Source organism: Lutzomyia longipalpis, chromosome 2 (assembly GCF_024334085.1).
Source record: "Lutzomyia longipalpis isolate SR_M1_2022 chromosome 2, ASM2433408v1".
Lineage (NCBI taxonomy): Eukaryota > Metazoa > Arthropoda > Insecta > Diptera > Psychodidae > Lutzomyia > Lutzomyia longipalpis.
Genome location: NC_074708.1, coordinates 22,745,285 through 22,761,676, shown reverse-complemented (window position 1 = coordinate 22,761,676; position 16,392 = coordinate 22,745,285). Strand labels below are relative to the sequence as shown.

General features: G+C 33.0%; 2 protein-coding genes across 5 annotated transcripts in view; both read left to right on the top strand.

Moving 5' to 3' along the window:
• LOC129789634 (probable G-protein coupled receptor Mth-like 1) overlaps nt 1-9,019 on the top strand; it is a 30,316-nt gene extending 21,297 nt beyond the window's left edge. The window contains exons 4-7 of the mRNA XM_055826607.1: nt 456-640; nt 5,874-6,012; nt 7,411-7,582; nt 7,714-9,019. Coding sequence (XP_055682582.1) covers nt 456-640; nt 5,874-6,012; nt 7,411-7,582; nt 7,714-7,899 — 682 coding nt within the window. The 3' untranslated portion in view covers nt 7,900-9,019. The remainder of the gene's footprint in view (nt 1-455; nt 641-5,873; nt 6,013-7,410; nt 7,583-7,713) is intronic.
• A 1,003-nt stretch (nt 9,020-10,022) lies between these two features.
• LOC129789710 (guanine nucleotide-binding protein subunit alpha homolog) lies at nt 10,023-16,238 on the top strand. 4 transcript variants are annotated; one of them, XM_055826725.1, is made up of 6 exons: nt 10,023-10,414; nt 10,602-10,740; nt 12,838-13,043; nt 13,162-13,293; nt 13,994-14,522; nt 15,547-16,238. In XM_055826725.1, the coding sequence occupies exons 1-5, from the start codon at nt 10,271-10,273 to the stop codon at nt 14,492-14,494; spliced, it is 1,122 nt and encodes a 373-aa protein (XP_055682700.1). In that variant the 5' UTR covers nt 10,023-10,270; the 3' UTR covers nt 14,495-14,522; nt 15,547-16,238. The 4 variants fall into 4 exon arrangements, with proteins under 4 accessions (XP_055682700.1, XP_055682699.1, XP_055682698.1 ...); XM_055826724.1 differs by having other exon boundaries at nt 10,024-10,414; nt 15,527-16,238; XM_055826723.1 differs by having other exon boundaries at nt 10,024-10,414; nt 15,462-16,238.
• The last annotated feature ends 154 nt before the right edge of the window (nt 16,239-16,392 follow it).

Here is a 16,392-nt window from a genome sequence, read left to right as displayed (position 1 = left end):
GAAATTATATATAGGTTTTTATTGCCTCCCAAAATAAAATTATTGCAATAATTTTTGCAAAATAATGCCATTTATAACATGCTGCGTTATGAACACGGATGACATTTTGAGAGAAATTCTCTCCACGTTACCTACGTACTATAATAATATTTCCTTAGTGTGGGAAAAATATAACATGGTGCTTATAAATGATCATAAATGTGTATAGGCTTTTAAATATAATAATAAAACAAAATAAGTTCTATGCATAATGTGAAAAATTTTTACGATAGCCTTTTTGAGAAAGATGAAAAATGATGGTTTTGTTTGGGTGTTGGGTAAAAAGACCCGGCATACATATAGTATTGTATGATGGGAGGAGGAATAAAACATGAATATTCGTGCTTAAATGCATCTTTTAGTAGCTTTCTTTATTCACGTTCTTTTCCTTTCATCTCTTTTTTCTCCTATAACAGAGACTTCCGTCCCACGACTCTCGAGAGGAGCCAAGAACTGTGTCGATTGCGTCTCTATGAAGTGTATGCATGGGGTGTACCTCTTCTCTTCTCCGGAGTTGCAGCAATTCTTGACAATTTGCCAGATAGTACAGACGATGCATTTTTGAGACCACGGTTTGGCGAAAAGAAATGCTGGTTCTATGGTAAGATATCCTCACAATTATCTCTTCATATCATTAAGTTGCGGGGAGAATGTGTGCATTGCATATGGTGGACAAAAAAGGAGGGCGGTGAGGAAAGATTGCAAAATGCAATGAGGGGGGAAAAGAAGGAAAATGTATCTTCAATTACCACTGAAGAGTTCCACTTAGATTGTTCCACTCGCAATTAAATTATCTTTGCGCTTTTAATTTACCCACTATACGAGTTTATTTATAAATTTTAATTTATATATTTTTTCCATTTTGCTTCTCAAGTATAGTTTATGCAAGTTTATTCACTCACTCATCTCCCTGTCTATTTTGCAATAGAGACGCTGCGTAGAAAATCAGTGTTCTAAAACATTGAATAAACTTAACTTTGACTACAAAAATTATATAAATATTTCCATTTTAAAGTGCCAATTGAACTGGATTCCTTACTTGATTGCCTCATTTTAAAATTTAAAATTCTTGACTTTTTTTATTTTACGGTGCTTTGATTTGCTATAATAGTTATCGGAAAGCAATCACATAATTTTATTTAATAAATTCTATTTTACATAATTATTTAATAAAATTTAATTTTATTACCTATCTTATTATGTGTCTTTTTATCTGATAAGCAGATTCAATTAGATAATAAGGTTTAATGAAGTTATTTCAATAAAGAAACACAATTTATCTTAATTTATCAAAATAAATAGTAATAACCCTTATCTTCAAATGATCTAATCTAAATCATTTCCAACAGATTATTCCGCATCATTATGAATCTACCTGAGATTTCTCTTGTGAGCATTTGAAAAATTTTTCCAAGAATTCTAAATATCCGACAAAGAGATCTCGAACATCTGCCCGTCACTGAGGAGACACACTTCTTTCTCTCTTTCTTTCTTTGCAAAAAAAAGAGCACGTTGAGTGATGCCCTATTTTGGTCACTTCTTTTTCTCATTCACAAACCGTACATACTGTCAAATTTCATAACATCGCGTTGATGTTTAATTAGATCTCTCAATGGGAGATTAGTTGGTATACCACAATCGTGGCATACCAAGTATTGTAATCGTCGGAAAAACCGACCACCTCAGATCGGGCTCAAACTTGGTATGAGCACGTTTTAGACATCCCACATTTCGAAAATGGTGGTGGAAAATTTTTGATCCGGCCGGCCTGCCGGCCTGCCGGCCTGCCGTCCGGTGGTCAACATTTTGCATTATATCTCGAGAACGGTAACAGATAGAGACTTCCGGTTTGAAGTTTTCTATAGAAATGTGGGTGTAAAATTTCATTTTTTCGCATTTTCAAAATCCAAGATGGCCGCCGTCCGCCATTTTGAAATACTGTCAACCACTTCCCTTACAGCTAGAGGTCTGAAACTTTAGTATGTTATAGAGCTTAGTGAGACGTTTTCATCAACAATTCGTACTTGACAATCGGTCAAGCCGTTTAGCAAATATGGCGGCCTAAAGCAAAAAGTGTTTTTTCGATATATCTCGAGAACGGCTTGACCGATTTTGACCATCTTGGTATCAAATGAAAGGTATTGAGAAGCCCTACAACTGTTTAGAACATTCCAAGTTTCAAAAACATCCGCAAGAGGCGCTAAAAACAAAAAAAAAAATTGCCTAACTTTAAGGGGCTATATCTCCGAACATCTGTTATAGATTTCCTTTAAATTTAGATATGTTGTAGCCTGACTCAATATCTGTCACCAGTCCGAAAATGAAGAAATTCTATGTCGCCGTTTAGAAGATATGGCCATTTGAAAAATTCTTGAATTTGAAAAGTTCTAAGAGCCATATCTCTTGAACGGCTTGTCCGATTTCGCTCAATTTGGTATCAAATTAAAGGTTTTGCAATTACCTACAACTTTTTAGAAAATCAGAAACCTCTAGAACCTTTCCTTTAGGACGAAAAGTGCAAAAAACTGTTTTGGTAAAACAAAAATCCGCCATTTTGTGTACTAGAGGTGACCTTGAAATGTATCGAAATATATGTCAGATTATAGCTTATTTCAATACCTTTCCAGAACTAGTCAAGAAATTTCTGTATGTGCAATAGAACTTGATATATAACCATTTTTGTCTTTCGAATTGAAGAATTTCATAAAAAAAAATCAACTTTGCCTACTAATACTACTTAAAAATTAAATTACAACGCATAGATTGACCCATCCGCGTTGTGGTATACCAACTCTAATAACTGGACGCGTTATGATTGACTTTTTTTTTGCAGCAACAGCCAAGTAAATTCTTTGCAGTAATAGAGATGAAATTACGAAAATCCGAGTTGAGGAAGCATGTTTAACTGCCAACGAAGTTGGTCGGTTTTTTTTGTATGTATGTACATTTCGAACGAGATCGTTAAGTTTTTCGATGGTTAATGCATTTTAAAATACTTGTTCGGAGTTTATATTTTTCTGTGTAAATCCCGTTTCGCAAGTAAAAACAGATTGTAAATGAGGCAGATTAAAACGTGTGTGAATTATTAACATTCCAATATCTTAAAGTTGAAAATTGAGCATTTCGTTTTGAATACTAAAATTTTATTTATATTTCACATGAAATTTAGTGAAGGTTTCTCGTGTAATGTGGCTAATGGGAAAATTAAGTACAAAAATTTTGAGAAGTAACATCAAATTGAGCTTCTAAAATTTGCATGAGAAAATCTTTTAATAGGTACCCTCAATGAAGTCTCTTTGTTACTTCTAAAATATACTTATTAGCGGCAAAATTATGTTTCCTTCATTCAGTATTATAAAAAAAAAGATTTGAGTAAGATATTGACTAAAAAGAAGTAAGAATAAAATAAAAGCGTGGTGCCATTTGTCGTTAAACTATCTTAAGACATTGATGCATCCAGGAAATATATATTAATTTAATTTTTCATCTTGAATCCTCCCACTGTTTTCCCACTAAATAATGTAAAGATACAAAGTAAGGTGAGCAGGTCTTAATGGAACTTTGTATCCACAATCTACAAGCATTAAAAATAATTCTCTGCTCTTTTCGAGTACTTTACAAGAGTGTAAAAAGTTTCTGAATATTATTGCACATAGGATACATATGTAATATGTATATATTTTCATTTCTGCAAATAAACTTGCTTAAAAAAAGCAAGAGGGCAACATGCTAGTGGAAGAAGAAAGTTTAAAAACTTTCAATTTCAGTATGCAAAGAAGAGAGGAGAAAATAAATTAAATTGTTGCTTCCAGATGAATAATTTTTTTTTCAGAAACATTTTAGACTTTCTTCTGAATATGAAAAATGTATGTGACTTAATTTTGAGCACGAGAATACGCCACAGAAGAAGGCAGTTCAAGAGATTTTTTTTTCATTACTCTTTTTAAGACATTCGTGTAGTGATCTTTTATTTTGCAAATATATACATTTTTGCACGAATGTACACTTGTGTGGCATGAGTTGGCAAAAAGTTTGTTAAACACTTCTTCGTTCCGCAGAAGGCCAACTTTTAAAAAGGATCGCCCTCTTGTTGTCTCGACAAACGAGTGAAATTCAAGGAATTTGGCAATTAGAGAAAGTTTCCTTGACATGCAATTTCTCACCCAAGTTCCTTCGGGATATTCTGAGAATGTCCTATTTGGGGTGGTGGTAAAATTGCGGGAAAATTTAATAAAGAACGCACATTGATGTTTTGCAGGAAACTAAAAGCAATAATTTTAAGCTACATACATAGTGTAACATCGTGGAGTGTTTGAATCGATTCCAAAGAATCCCTTCCACGCCCAATAAATAAAATTCGTTCTGGTCGAGGTGCAGGATGTTGTTTTGAGGGTGCGGGAGTGGTTGTGCGTTTTGGCTTGGCGCCTAAAAGCCATGTTCCTACACATATAAATGGCGATTAAATTGGGGTGGCTTTTTCCAACGCATATACACCCGGTGTGGTGTAGTTTGCACCAACAGCAAGGTTGTATATTCCTTAAAATACAGAAGCCACTGATGGGGAAAATTGCCAGCATACCCCCGTGTGAAATATATCCTGTCAATTTGGAGGGAAATTACATTTATCACACTCACGAATTTTTGTTAGCTTCTCCGTGTATGTTTACGATTATTCAGCAAAATTTCTCTTTATTTGCTACTTTAGACACCACATATAAATATGATGTGCTTTTACGTTGTGAAAGGGGAAGAATGATTTTTTTTTTGTTGAAGGTAAATGCCATAAATTGTTGCGGTGTGATAGAAGATTTCGCGGTGGCATAGAAGAGCTAAAAAATGCCACAAAATTGACCTTTAATCACGCAAATTTCATGTCATGTTGATGAATTTGACAAAATAAGCCGATTACGCATATCAAAATTCATTTGAGAGTCTCTTCCTATTGCTAAAAATATCATGTCAGTGACTGTTTTTTGGGTTTTTGTGCTTGAAATGATTGTTTTTGTGTGTAGAAGAAGTTTATTTGATGTTATATTAGCAATGATCATGTTTGAGGAAATAATCAGAACACGCGAAAATTTGTAGAGAATTAAAAAAAAGAACCCGATTTATCATTTTCCACTATAAAATGGGAAAACCCGTCAAAAGTTTGATTGCAAAAGAAAACAATGATGTCACTCTTGCTTTTTATAGTTTTTAATATTTGAAACATTTACGCTGATGTTTCGTCGACGAGTTTTGACAAGATTTTGAGAAGAATATTAAAAAAAAGGACTAAATATTAATTTCTTCTACCTCCTTGCAATAATTTCTAAAGAAACATGATCTATTTTATATACAAAACTCACGGTCATTTCACACAGAAAGACTCAAACATAAATTGGGAAAACATTGTCATTAATTTTCCATCACAGAAAAGAGAATTTATTTTAAGATTTTATTGACCCTCTATTTTAAAACTGTCCTCATCTACGTTGGAAAAAGTGGTCGTTTTTCACTCGCGAGTGCTGAATTATTTAATTCATAATATCCCACCCAACACACCATGCGCAAATCCCCGCAGTAAGACTTTTACCACGACGGTATAAAGGGAAAATTTACGATAACACATGATTTTTTTTTATTGATACCATCGTGATGGATAAAGAATTAAATTTTTACGATATGTTTGAGGTCCAATAATTGACAAATTTATTGGTAGTATCGCATTATATCCACAAAAGAGATGTGTTTATGTTTCTTTTTTTCATTCACTTTTACAATAAAACTTTCTCTATTGTAATGGTTTCCTTTTTCAGTTCTTTTAATAATGTCTGATTTTCTTCCCAAAATAGGTGACGTGGAGATGCTGACATACTTCTATGGTCCAATCGGTGTTTTACTTTTTGTGAATATAATTCTTTTTGCATCAACGGCTCGTCAATTGACGTGTGGATTATGGAAGAGAGACGATGTTAAATCCACAACAGAGAGGTGAGTTTCCTTGAGACATGTGCTAAAATATATATAAATAAATCTTGCCTTTTTTTGGTTGATGCTTCATTTTCATACATATACACCATCCACCTTGTGTATGTGGTTTCCGTGAGAAAATCTTGTTTTTCTGCCGCGACACTCCGTGACCAAAAATGACATCAAAGACATTGAAACCATTTACTTTTTCGGGATGATTTTACAGTGGAGTTTCAATTGGTAAATGGTTTTGTATAGATTTTAATAGTTGTTGAATTCTTCAAAAAATTAAACAATGAGGCCATTCACTATACAATACATATTTTTATACCTAAAATATAATGTTGAATGAAGCCCACCTGTATTTCACAATATCCCCCACAGCTATGGAGCTCTAAATTAATTGCCATTAATATTCAGCAATTTTGGCGCCTTATTGGGAAGAATTGCGAAATGCTCCTTTTATTTCTTTATTCTTGAAACAATTTTTTTGTCGATTGAATGAAAACGTTTTTCGTGCATCCATTAAAAGAGATGATTGGGGCATGAGATTAAGAGAATTCATTGACAATGACAATATTTTCAAAGTTAATTGTATTCACATTGAACTGCACATAAGAGGTTCCCATGTATTGAGAAAGAGAGGCCCCATTATAAAGCGATGCTATCTGACCTGATCATTTTTGTTTGGTGGAAAATAGAGAAAATGTGCTTGTAAAGTGATTAAATTAACTTTTTCCTCCTCATTCCCAATCATATTCATCAAGATCAAATTGATTAAAATTTATATTTCTTTGCACAAAAGAGCTTGTTTAAATGGCCTCTAATGTTGTTTCTTTGAATGGGAGTGTGACACCAACCATTTTAGAGTTCAAGCAGAGATCGTAGAGGGAAAAAAACGACAACACCATTAAAACCCATAAACGATGGCGTTTTTTTTCTTCTGTGGCGTGCAGAAGAGAAAATGTCCATTTTGCATAGATATTTTGCAGGTTGATGGAATTGTTCTGATGCTTTTGTGAGTAGATCATGTAATTTATAGGTGTAGCCGGAAAGAATATTATGTTCGGGTCATTTTTAGAGGTCAAAGAATAATTCTTTACCGTTTAAAAAAATACATTAAATTAATTTTTTCATTAGAATTTTCAAACGTATTAAAAAGAATTGCTAAACGTTAGTAAACAAACGCAAAACGTTAGAAAAGTAACGTCAAGTTAAGGATAAAATGCTTAACGTTAAAGTTTTACGAAAACTTGAAAAAAAAACTTCCCCGGGAACATTTTATTCAACCTGCAATTGAGAACTTCAATTCGTTGTTCTTCAATGTCTTTGAGAATGTGTTGTCCCAAGAATGTATTTAGTAGGCAAATAAACTGCAAACATAATCATGCTATTCTCACGGGGGAATTTTACTTATAGAGCTGCTCTGGGGCGAGTTTGTCTGAAATTAGTGGTCGTCATGGGAGTCACCTGGATAGCGGATGTGATTTCGTGGGCTGTCGGCGGTCCCAATTACCTTTGGTACGTGACAGACTTCATAAATGCCCTCCAAGGTGTCTTCATTTTCATCGTAGTAGGATGCCAGCCTCAGGTTTGTATTCGTGATACCTTTATCGTCTTATTCTACAAAATATAGCATTCCTATAATGCAATTTTTGAATTTGACTTTTCTCACATTAAAACATATCGCTTTCTCTCTGCCTTTGTGTACGTCTCCCTCAGGTCTGGGCAGCTGTAAAGAGAATCTGCGGCACAAAATCCAATCGGAGTGTGATGAATACCACAAATGGCCCTCAACACTCGAGTTCATCGCATGGGCTACCATCGATGGGGGATACAGTAACGAACAATACTTTTACCAACAATACCAGCACCACCAATAAAGTCCCCATGGAGACTGTTTGCTAAAATGGAGTGTGCACATCGAGGAGATTTCACTGCGTGGATCTTGTTTCTTTTCTTTTTTAAAGCACCAATTCCTCGCTGTAATTTGTTTGTTTTTTTTTCTTTTTAAGTAAAGAAGCTAGTGTTTTGAGAAAAATTTCAAAGGAAAGCATGATGTGTGGACAAATTTTTCTTATTTATATAAAATTTAAATAATGAAACATTCGTTATATAGTTCTTTCACATGCGCAACGAGAGTATTTATTTGTAATTTTTTTTGTGAGCGCAAGGAGAAATTAGTGAGCCAAAGTTTAATTTATCTCTTAGTTTGATAGGATAATATAAATGAAAGAAATTGAAATTTAATATCCTTTGGGATGATGATATAACTAAATAAGAATGAGACAATAATCCTTTAACAACCGTATTAAAATGAAGAAAAAAATAAGAAAACTCATGTATTATCTTAAGAGAGTTCATTAAATAGGTAAAATGCAATAATTTTTGCAATAAGAAGAATATTTTTTCCTACAACTGGGGAAATGTAAGAAATTATAATTTTTTTCTTGTACATACAAAAAAAAGAAAAATTACAAAAGAATTTTGTTTCTTTAGTTTATTATTAAATTTTGTTTTTTTTTTATCTCGTTAGTATAGTGATCGAAGAAGAGAGTATTTAACAAGAAAAAATGCGTCTTGCCTTACAATGTTTAGGAAATTTGAGAGAATATTTTTTGAAATTTGAGATGTCTTTTTGTGGAGAATACGTTGAAGACTGATATTTTTCTCCCCACATAATCATTCATAAAGCATGCATTAAATAAAAAAAATGATATCACCAGACAATTCAATAATATACTTATCGCACATTTATCATATTTCATAACATAATAACGCAATGAATATTATATCACTAAATTGTAAGCATTTTTCTCACTAAGCGAGCAATGAAGTTTTTGATACACTGACTTTGTACTCTCACAAGATAAAAATCATCCCTAAAAAACAAACTTATACTCTGTATCCGTTACCTACAGCGTAAGATTTTTTACTTATGTACTAGAGAGAATGGAAAACAAAAATCGTTCTAAGAATTTTTCAGCATTTTAAAATAAAACTAATAAAAAAAATTAAAGAAAAACAACATATGATGGTAAAAGAAAAATCTTTGCAGGGTGTTTTATTAAATAATTATTCAATATAATGCTTTGCAAGGGTTTTTTTAAACTTATCTTTGTAGATTTATTGAAATTTATTTTTAACAAATCATGATGATATAAGAGATGTCGCAAGTTATTTAAAAAAGAATCACAGCTAAAAATTAAGGTAAGCCTAATCTTTGAATCTTGAAACCATTCAAATGTACAGGAAGTTGTTGCGACTGTTGCAACAGTTTCAGTCAAAATGATCAGTCGATCTTCAGAAGACTAAAGATTTCGATCCTCCCTGTTTTATCTGCTTCAGAATTTGAGATCATCATTAATAAAATCTGTGTTTTACTGATATGTAGTGGAATTTTTCGAGACCTCTGGACCAAAAATCACATCTTCTACATGAGAACAACTTTTTTTTTTTTAATAAATCATTCTTGGCTCTTTTGGCGTTTTTGTTGTAAACGATTTTATTTTGTAAGAAATGCATTTAGTATTTTTAGCTGTGTTTCTTTCAGACACAGCTTTTTTTATTTACTCTTCACTTAATTTTACGGTTTTTTTTCAATTGTCCAATTGTGGGGTTTCTGGTGGCGGGCGAAAAAGCTTTTGTGAGCCCCAGATATTTTTGGAGGGAAAGAAATAACTTTTGAAGGTTTAGAAAAGCCAGTTTTATTATTCATATCGCATACTTACTGACTTTAAAAGGTTTTTAGAGATGTGAACCGTAAAATATTTTACTAAATCACAATTCCACTGGTGATTTTTTTTTAATTCTGCACGAAGTGCACGAAACATTTTTTAAAAAAATATATTTTTTTATTTTTAAGCTTGATAAATTTATTTCTTGGAAAAGGCAGAGAATTGCAGAAGAAGGTATGTATTAAAATATTTTTTACACGACACGTAAGAAATAATTTCTGAGCACAACGTGTTAACGTAGGAAATGTACAGATAATTCCGTGGAATTTCTCCAGTTGAGTGGAAGTTGCCGAGAAGTTGTCCGCTGGGTTTGGAGCGAATTGTCAAAAGGGAAGAAAACCGAATATTATTTTTGCATATTTTTCACTCATTTTCCATGGATATTATTTTGAAAGTCATGTAGAATTGTGCCGAAACATCTTATTGGGAATCTCGTGTGTGCAAACGTGTAGAATAGAATGGTGCAAATGTGAAGGGTGGCAGTGAAAAAAGCAAAAATAGTGAAAATCAGCAGTGGGACAAGGGGGAGCAAAGTTGTGAAAATGGCCTCCTGCACAAAATGCTTCAATGATATCTTCACAAATCTTCTGAGGATACACTTTAGCACAGAGGAGCTGGAGCAGCGGTACAAGTCGCGTGAGATTGATAAGCTCCTGGAGAAGGACAAGCATGCCTTCCGGAGACAGGTGAGGTATTCCATTCCTCACAGAGAGGGGCGCGCAAGCAATTTGGATGAGAAATTCCTTGTGTGTGCCCTGAAGAGTCAGCACAATTGACATCATTGTTGTGCTTTTTTCGACCTCTTCCTCCACTCTTGCCCTCGTCACATGCCCGCAGAAATAAATAACAATATTTTTGTTATCTACACCCCAGGTTAAATTACTTCTTCTCGGTGCTGGTGAATCAGGCAAATCCACATTCCTCAAGCAAATGCGAATCATCCACAACGTCAAATTCGAAGCAGAGCTGATTCGGGAGTATCAGCTGGTCATTTACCAGAATATTATCAAAGGTGAGAATTTACTATGTATGCATGCATTTCCATCCCCTTGTGGATTACTCCCCATTCCTCTCTGTGGCTTTTGAGTTCCCTTCGTGGTAGAACATTCAGTGGCTGATTCAAAGAAGAAAAAAAATCAATCAACCACTTGTAGGATTTAATTGTGCCTCCTTTCATTCACAAATTCAATGAGAAGAATACTTTTCACACCCACCCCTCAGAAAATTCTTGGACAAAGCGAAAGCACCGCAGAATTCTCTCAGACAATGCACCGGAAAACCCCTAAATTTGACCTAGAAAAAGTACATACTGCGTTCAAGTTTCAATCCTCGCGCTTTATTAATTGATCGTAAAAATAAAATAAGCAGAAGAACCAAATAATACGCCATTTATTTCTACCAAGTCATAAAATTCAACAGAGACGCACTTTCAATATCTTTTTTATTATCGCAACGGTGTGAGTGTGAAGAAAAAAACAGTCCAACATCCTGGATGGTGGTGACAAAGAAAACTTTCACTCGCACCAAGAAGAATATGAGCGTCTCGTCCGGAAATTGCATCCGCGGCATTATAAAGAGCAGTTGGAAGTGGTAAATGCTGCCAATGCTGCGGTATCACACACCGATTGCGTGTTTTCTTCGCATTTCCCAATGCAGTGGGAGGGGAGGCATAACACACCCATAAGTGCGAATTCGGGGAGATTTTCCGCGCGAAGAAGGGCTCTAAAATATATAACACCCAAAGTGCTAATTTGCAGAAATTTGCGTGAAAAAGACCACGATGAAAAATATGGGCACATCCGGTACGTTTTATTAAAAAATAAATAAATTAAAGAGATTAAAAAATGTTTTAAGAAATGTTTTTTGTGTGGAAAGGGATAAAGAATTCCTTTTTTTAAACGTTTTCTTAAATTTTTTCGTTCTCAGTTTTTTTTTAAATTTTATTCAACAGACTTTAAGTCATTTTAGTGACGTTTCGATAAATTTAGATGTTTCTTTAGGCTTTGCTTAAAAAAATCAAATAAGTTTATTTTATTTCCATTTGAATTTAACTTGCCATTTTATTTTTACATAGGTATCTTTTCGTGATCTAAAAACTTTCTTTTATGATCCTATTCACCCTATTTGAATTCTATTTATCTACTTTTGCATTGTAAATTGAAAAAAAATTGATAAAAATTCTGGTAATTTCCAGCTCTTGTTAATAAAAACGTTGACAGCCCAATTTGCATTATTTGTCAAAAAACATTTTTTCATGCTAAATAAGTCCAACGAGGTTCTAATTAGGATTCTCATAACGTTGTCCGTTAAATTCACAGATTATTGCTAAATAAATTTTCATAGCATTCATTTTTAGTGATTTTCTGATACAAATCAACCATTCCCACCTTTTTCCTATTAAAACCAACTTATGCAGATAAATAAATTTCTCATTTCTCGCTGTTATTGCCTTGCAAATTGAAGCAAAGCGTGTGATTAGGTGCATTCAAATAAAGAACATTTCCTCTACACTAACTTCTGTGGAAATATTCTTTGAGTAAACTTTCAACAATTCTTTGCTTAATTTCCTCTTAAAAAAATATTGTTCTTAATTGCTTGAGTTTTATTCTTTCTCTCGCAGTTGCTGTGCACAAATTAAATTGAATGAGTGATGATAACAATATTCTTTCTCTCCACAAATTGGGGCTTTTGTAGAACAGGAAAAGTTAACCGCAATTGAATTATAAAGAGGGAGAGAACTATTTGAATTGCCAAAAAGAATTGCAATTCTTTCGGGAACGAGAATAAATCAATGAAGTGTGCAAAAACGAATGTATAATTCACTTAAATTGATTAATTCACACATTTTTCACTTAAGATTTATATTCACCATGTGCCTTTTTCTTGTGCAATAATTGACCCTTAAGTGTTGTTTTGAAAGGGGGGACCGCAAGATGTTTTTATTAACTCGTGCCTTCTATTTGAGAGAGAGAGGGGAGAGAGATAATTAAATTATATTCACGAAATTTCCACTTGGCGCCTGAATTTGGGTGTCAAGACATTTTTCCATTCTAATAAATTGTTCGTAAAACAAAATAACTAATAAATCTCTACTTCTCTTGACTTTCAGGGATGCAAGTTCTCGTGGATGCAAGAGAAAAATTGGATATTCCATGGGAGCATCCAACATCGGAATTGGCAGCAAATAAAGTGAAACTCTTCCATGGGACTGGCATTGATCAGGAACAATTTGCCCAATATACACCAACAATTCACGTCCTGTGGCAGGATAGAGCCATAAAGAAGGCCTATGATAGACGGAGAGAATTTCAAATTGTACGTTCATGCGTCTCCCTCTCTTTGGCATTGAGTAGTTTTTTTTGTGACTAATGGGGTGTTTACGGGCTTTTCCGCTGACTTCTTTTTTTTTCACGTATTCTCTGTGTAATTTCAGAGTGACTCTGTGAGCTACTTTCTCGATGAATTGGAACGAATAGCGAGATTCGACTATGTTCCATCAACGAAAGACATTCTTCACTGTCGGAAGGCGACGAAGGGTGTCTATGAGTTCACAATTCGAATACAGGTGAGTGCTTTTCCGCTTTATTTATTCGCACAGAATGATATTTAAGTATTTTCTTAAAGGGTCTCTCTACTAAATGATGTATAGACAAGATATTGAACATGAATGAATTGCAAAAAAAAACACGAAGAGAAATTTGTAGTAATATTGAAGCAAAAATGATTTTATGGATTGATAATTTTCAAGTTTTACAAGAAAAATAACTTTGTCCGTCGTGGAAGTTGATAAATTATAAAGGAATAAATCAAAAAATGCTGCATTTCTTAGATTTTGAAATAAAAATTAAAAAATTAGCAATGAAAATCAACTAAACGAGATGATTAAAAAGAAAATATTCACGCCCAGAGGTATGAATGAAGGTTAACTTAGAGAGGAATATAGAACTCTTTTTAATATTTTTATTCTCTAATCCAGCCAATGAGATCACTTTCATTTTCATTGAAATTGCAAAGAGAGGTAGATGAAAAAAAAATCAGCCACGCCAAAAGATTTAATCTCACCATTGGCGGTATACTTATTTAATAAATAAAATTCCAATATATACTGTACAACCGATAGAATCTCGTGGACTTATTGAATTTATTAGAAATACATATAGGTATATACACGATAAATCGTGCCACACGTTGCTGGCGTGTAGAGAGAGGTTGTTTGGGTGGTATACTGTGCAACTCAAATGTAACGTCGTGTGTCTCATTTACAGAACATTCCATTTCTGTTCGTGGACGTGGGTGGTCAACGGACGCAACGTCAAAAGTGGACAAAATGTTTCGACAGCTCCGTGACGTCCATCATATTCCTCGTGTCAACATCGGAGTTTGATCAGGTGCTGGCGGAGGATCGCAAAACGAATCGCCTGGAGGAGTCCAAGAATATCTTTGATACAATCGTGAATAATGTGGCATTTCAGAAGATATCCATCATCTTGTTCCTAAACAAGACGGACCTTTTGGCACTCAAGGTGCGCAATCCTGAGACTGATATTCGCTGGTACTACCCCCAATTCACCGGCAATCCTCACTCAATTCTCGATGTACAAAATTTCATATTGCAAATGTTCATGAATGTGCGTCGCAATCAGCGATCAGCTGCCATTTATCATCACTTCACCAATGCTGTGGACACACAAAATATCCAGGTGGTCTTCAATTCCGTCAAGGATACCATCCTCCAACGGAATCTCGCTGCTCTCATGCTTCAATGAAATGTCCCCCACCAACCCAATTGCAAAGGTAAGAGAGGAGCATTGTGTTGCATTAATAATAATTAATACTACTAGGGGTTTACCAATACAACGAGCAATTTCTTCTCTCTATTTGAAAATCCTCAAAAAAGGAGCTTTAAAAAATAAAAATAAGCAATAAGTTTGCAAATTATGATATTGCTTATAAATGTGCCTATTCATGCTCTTATATTTTATTATTTTTTTTGAGAATATAAAGAAAACAAACGTAATTTTGTAGAGGATCAAGAAAGAATCAAAAATTGCCAAACAGAAGTATTTTTAATTTTGATCAAAGGAAAAATATAAACAAAGATTTAATCAGAAATAAAAACTCTGACGTTACTATATTGATTTTTTGTACCTTTAAGCGCAAGAAACATTCGTACTAATATTTCGTAGGTATTCTTAAACCCTTTAAAACCGCATGAAACATAGAAAGATTTTGTTTTCTTTACGATATTTATCTGTGGATGCTCTGAAAAATATTTTTCAATTAAAAGAATTTCCTTAAACTCTTGTAGGTATTAAACCTTATTTAAATATTTTTTTAAAAAAATGTTCATAAATTTGCACAATCGTGGGGTTAATTTAATAGTTTATTCATCTAAGAAACATTGGGGTGAATGTTTCACACATTTAAACAGGCAAAGAAAAACGATTTAATTTTTTCAGTTTCCAGCAAACATTTGTTGATTTTTCTTAGCTGGTTCCAAAGTATAATGCTGTTTGACAATTTCTATTTCTTATCTTCAGGCTTTATTAGAACTTTTTAAAAATGTTTCATCTAATTTTTATTTAAAACACTAATAAAATTTGATAACAAAAAAAATTTGAAAGCTTTCTCATAGTTTGCAAATCTTTAGTCATGAGAATTTCCTTAAATATACTTGTTGCTCAATAAAAACCCCTGTAACGACATTTTATTTACCTGTACCAAATATTCAAGGAAATGGCATAGAGAAGACAATGCTCGTTGTGTGAACTCCACTGTACATTTCTTTTTCTGCCAAGAGGATATTTTTGCCATAAAGGAAAGAAAGATATACTAGATAGGAAATAAAAGCATGTGCATATTGAAGGAAGGAAAGAAGGGAAGGAAAAGTGGAAAGGAAAAATCATATTTATGAATATTTTTTTCATACCAGACCAAAAATTATTAAACATTACATTTTTAATCCATTTATCGAGTAAGAAAGAAAAAAAAGTATGCAGGTATGGGCGATAAGAAAAGGGAAAATATTATTGAAAAGAAAAAAAAAAACGCACGCGAATAAAAAAGATCTTACAAAAAGAATTTTGTTGACACTCAAAACAAGGCTAATTTTTGTGCCTTCTTTTTTTACGATTTTTGCTAAAATGATGAAATTTTTTAGGAGGAACTCTCTTTTTAATAAAAAACAAATTAATACGTATAAAATATAATTATTAATATAAAAAAAAATTACTGAGCTAATGCCAACATTTTTAAAGTAAAGTTTTAAAAAAAAAAAAAGATTTTTTTAATGGTCAAAATTGAAAATTTTGTAATCTCGAGAGAAAAAAAAATGTGATATAATTAATAATTAAAAACAAGAAAAAGATGGAAAAAATTTTACACAAAAAGCAAAACTTTTGTCTTCGTCTTTGAACATTTTTTTTTAAATTAAAAAGAAACAAACATAAATCACATGAAAAAAGAAAATGCATGCATAAGTTTCTTTTACAAAATAAAATTTAAAATATTTACTGCCTCTTTTTTTTTTCGGTGAAACTCTAACACGAAGTAATAACAACAATAAAAGAAAACTTTGAAAATTGTAAATTTTTGTATTATAGAATTTTTTAAAAAAGTAAAATAAATTTAAAAAAAAAACAATATAAAAATACTAGAGGCTGAC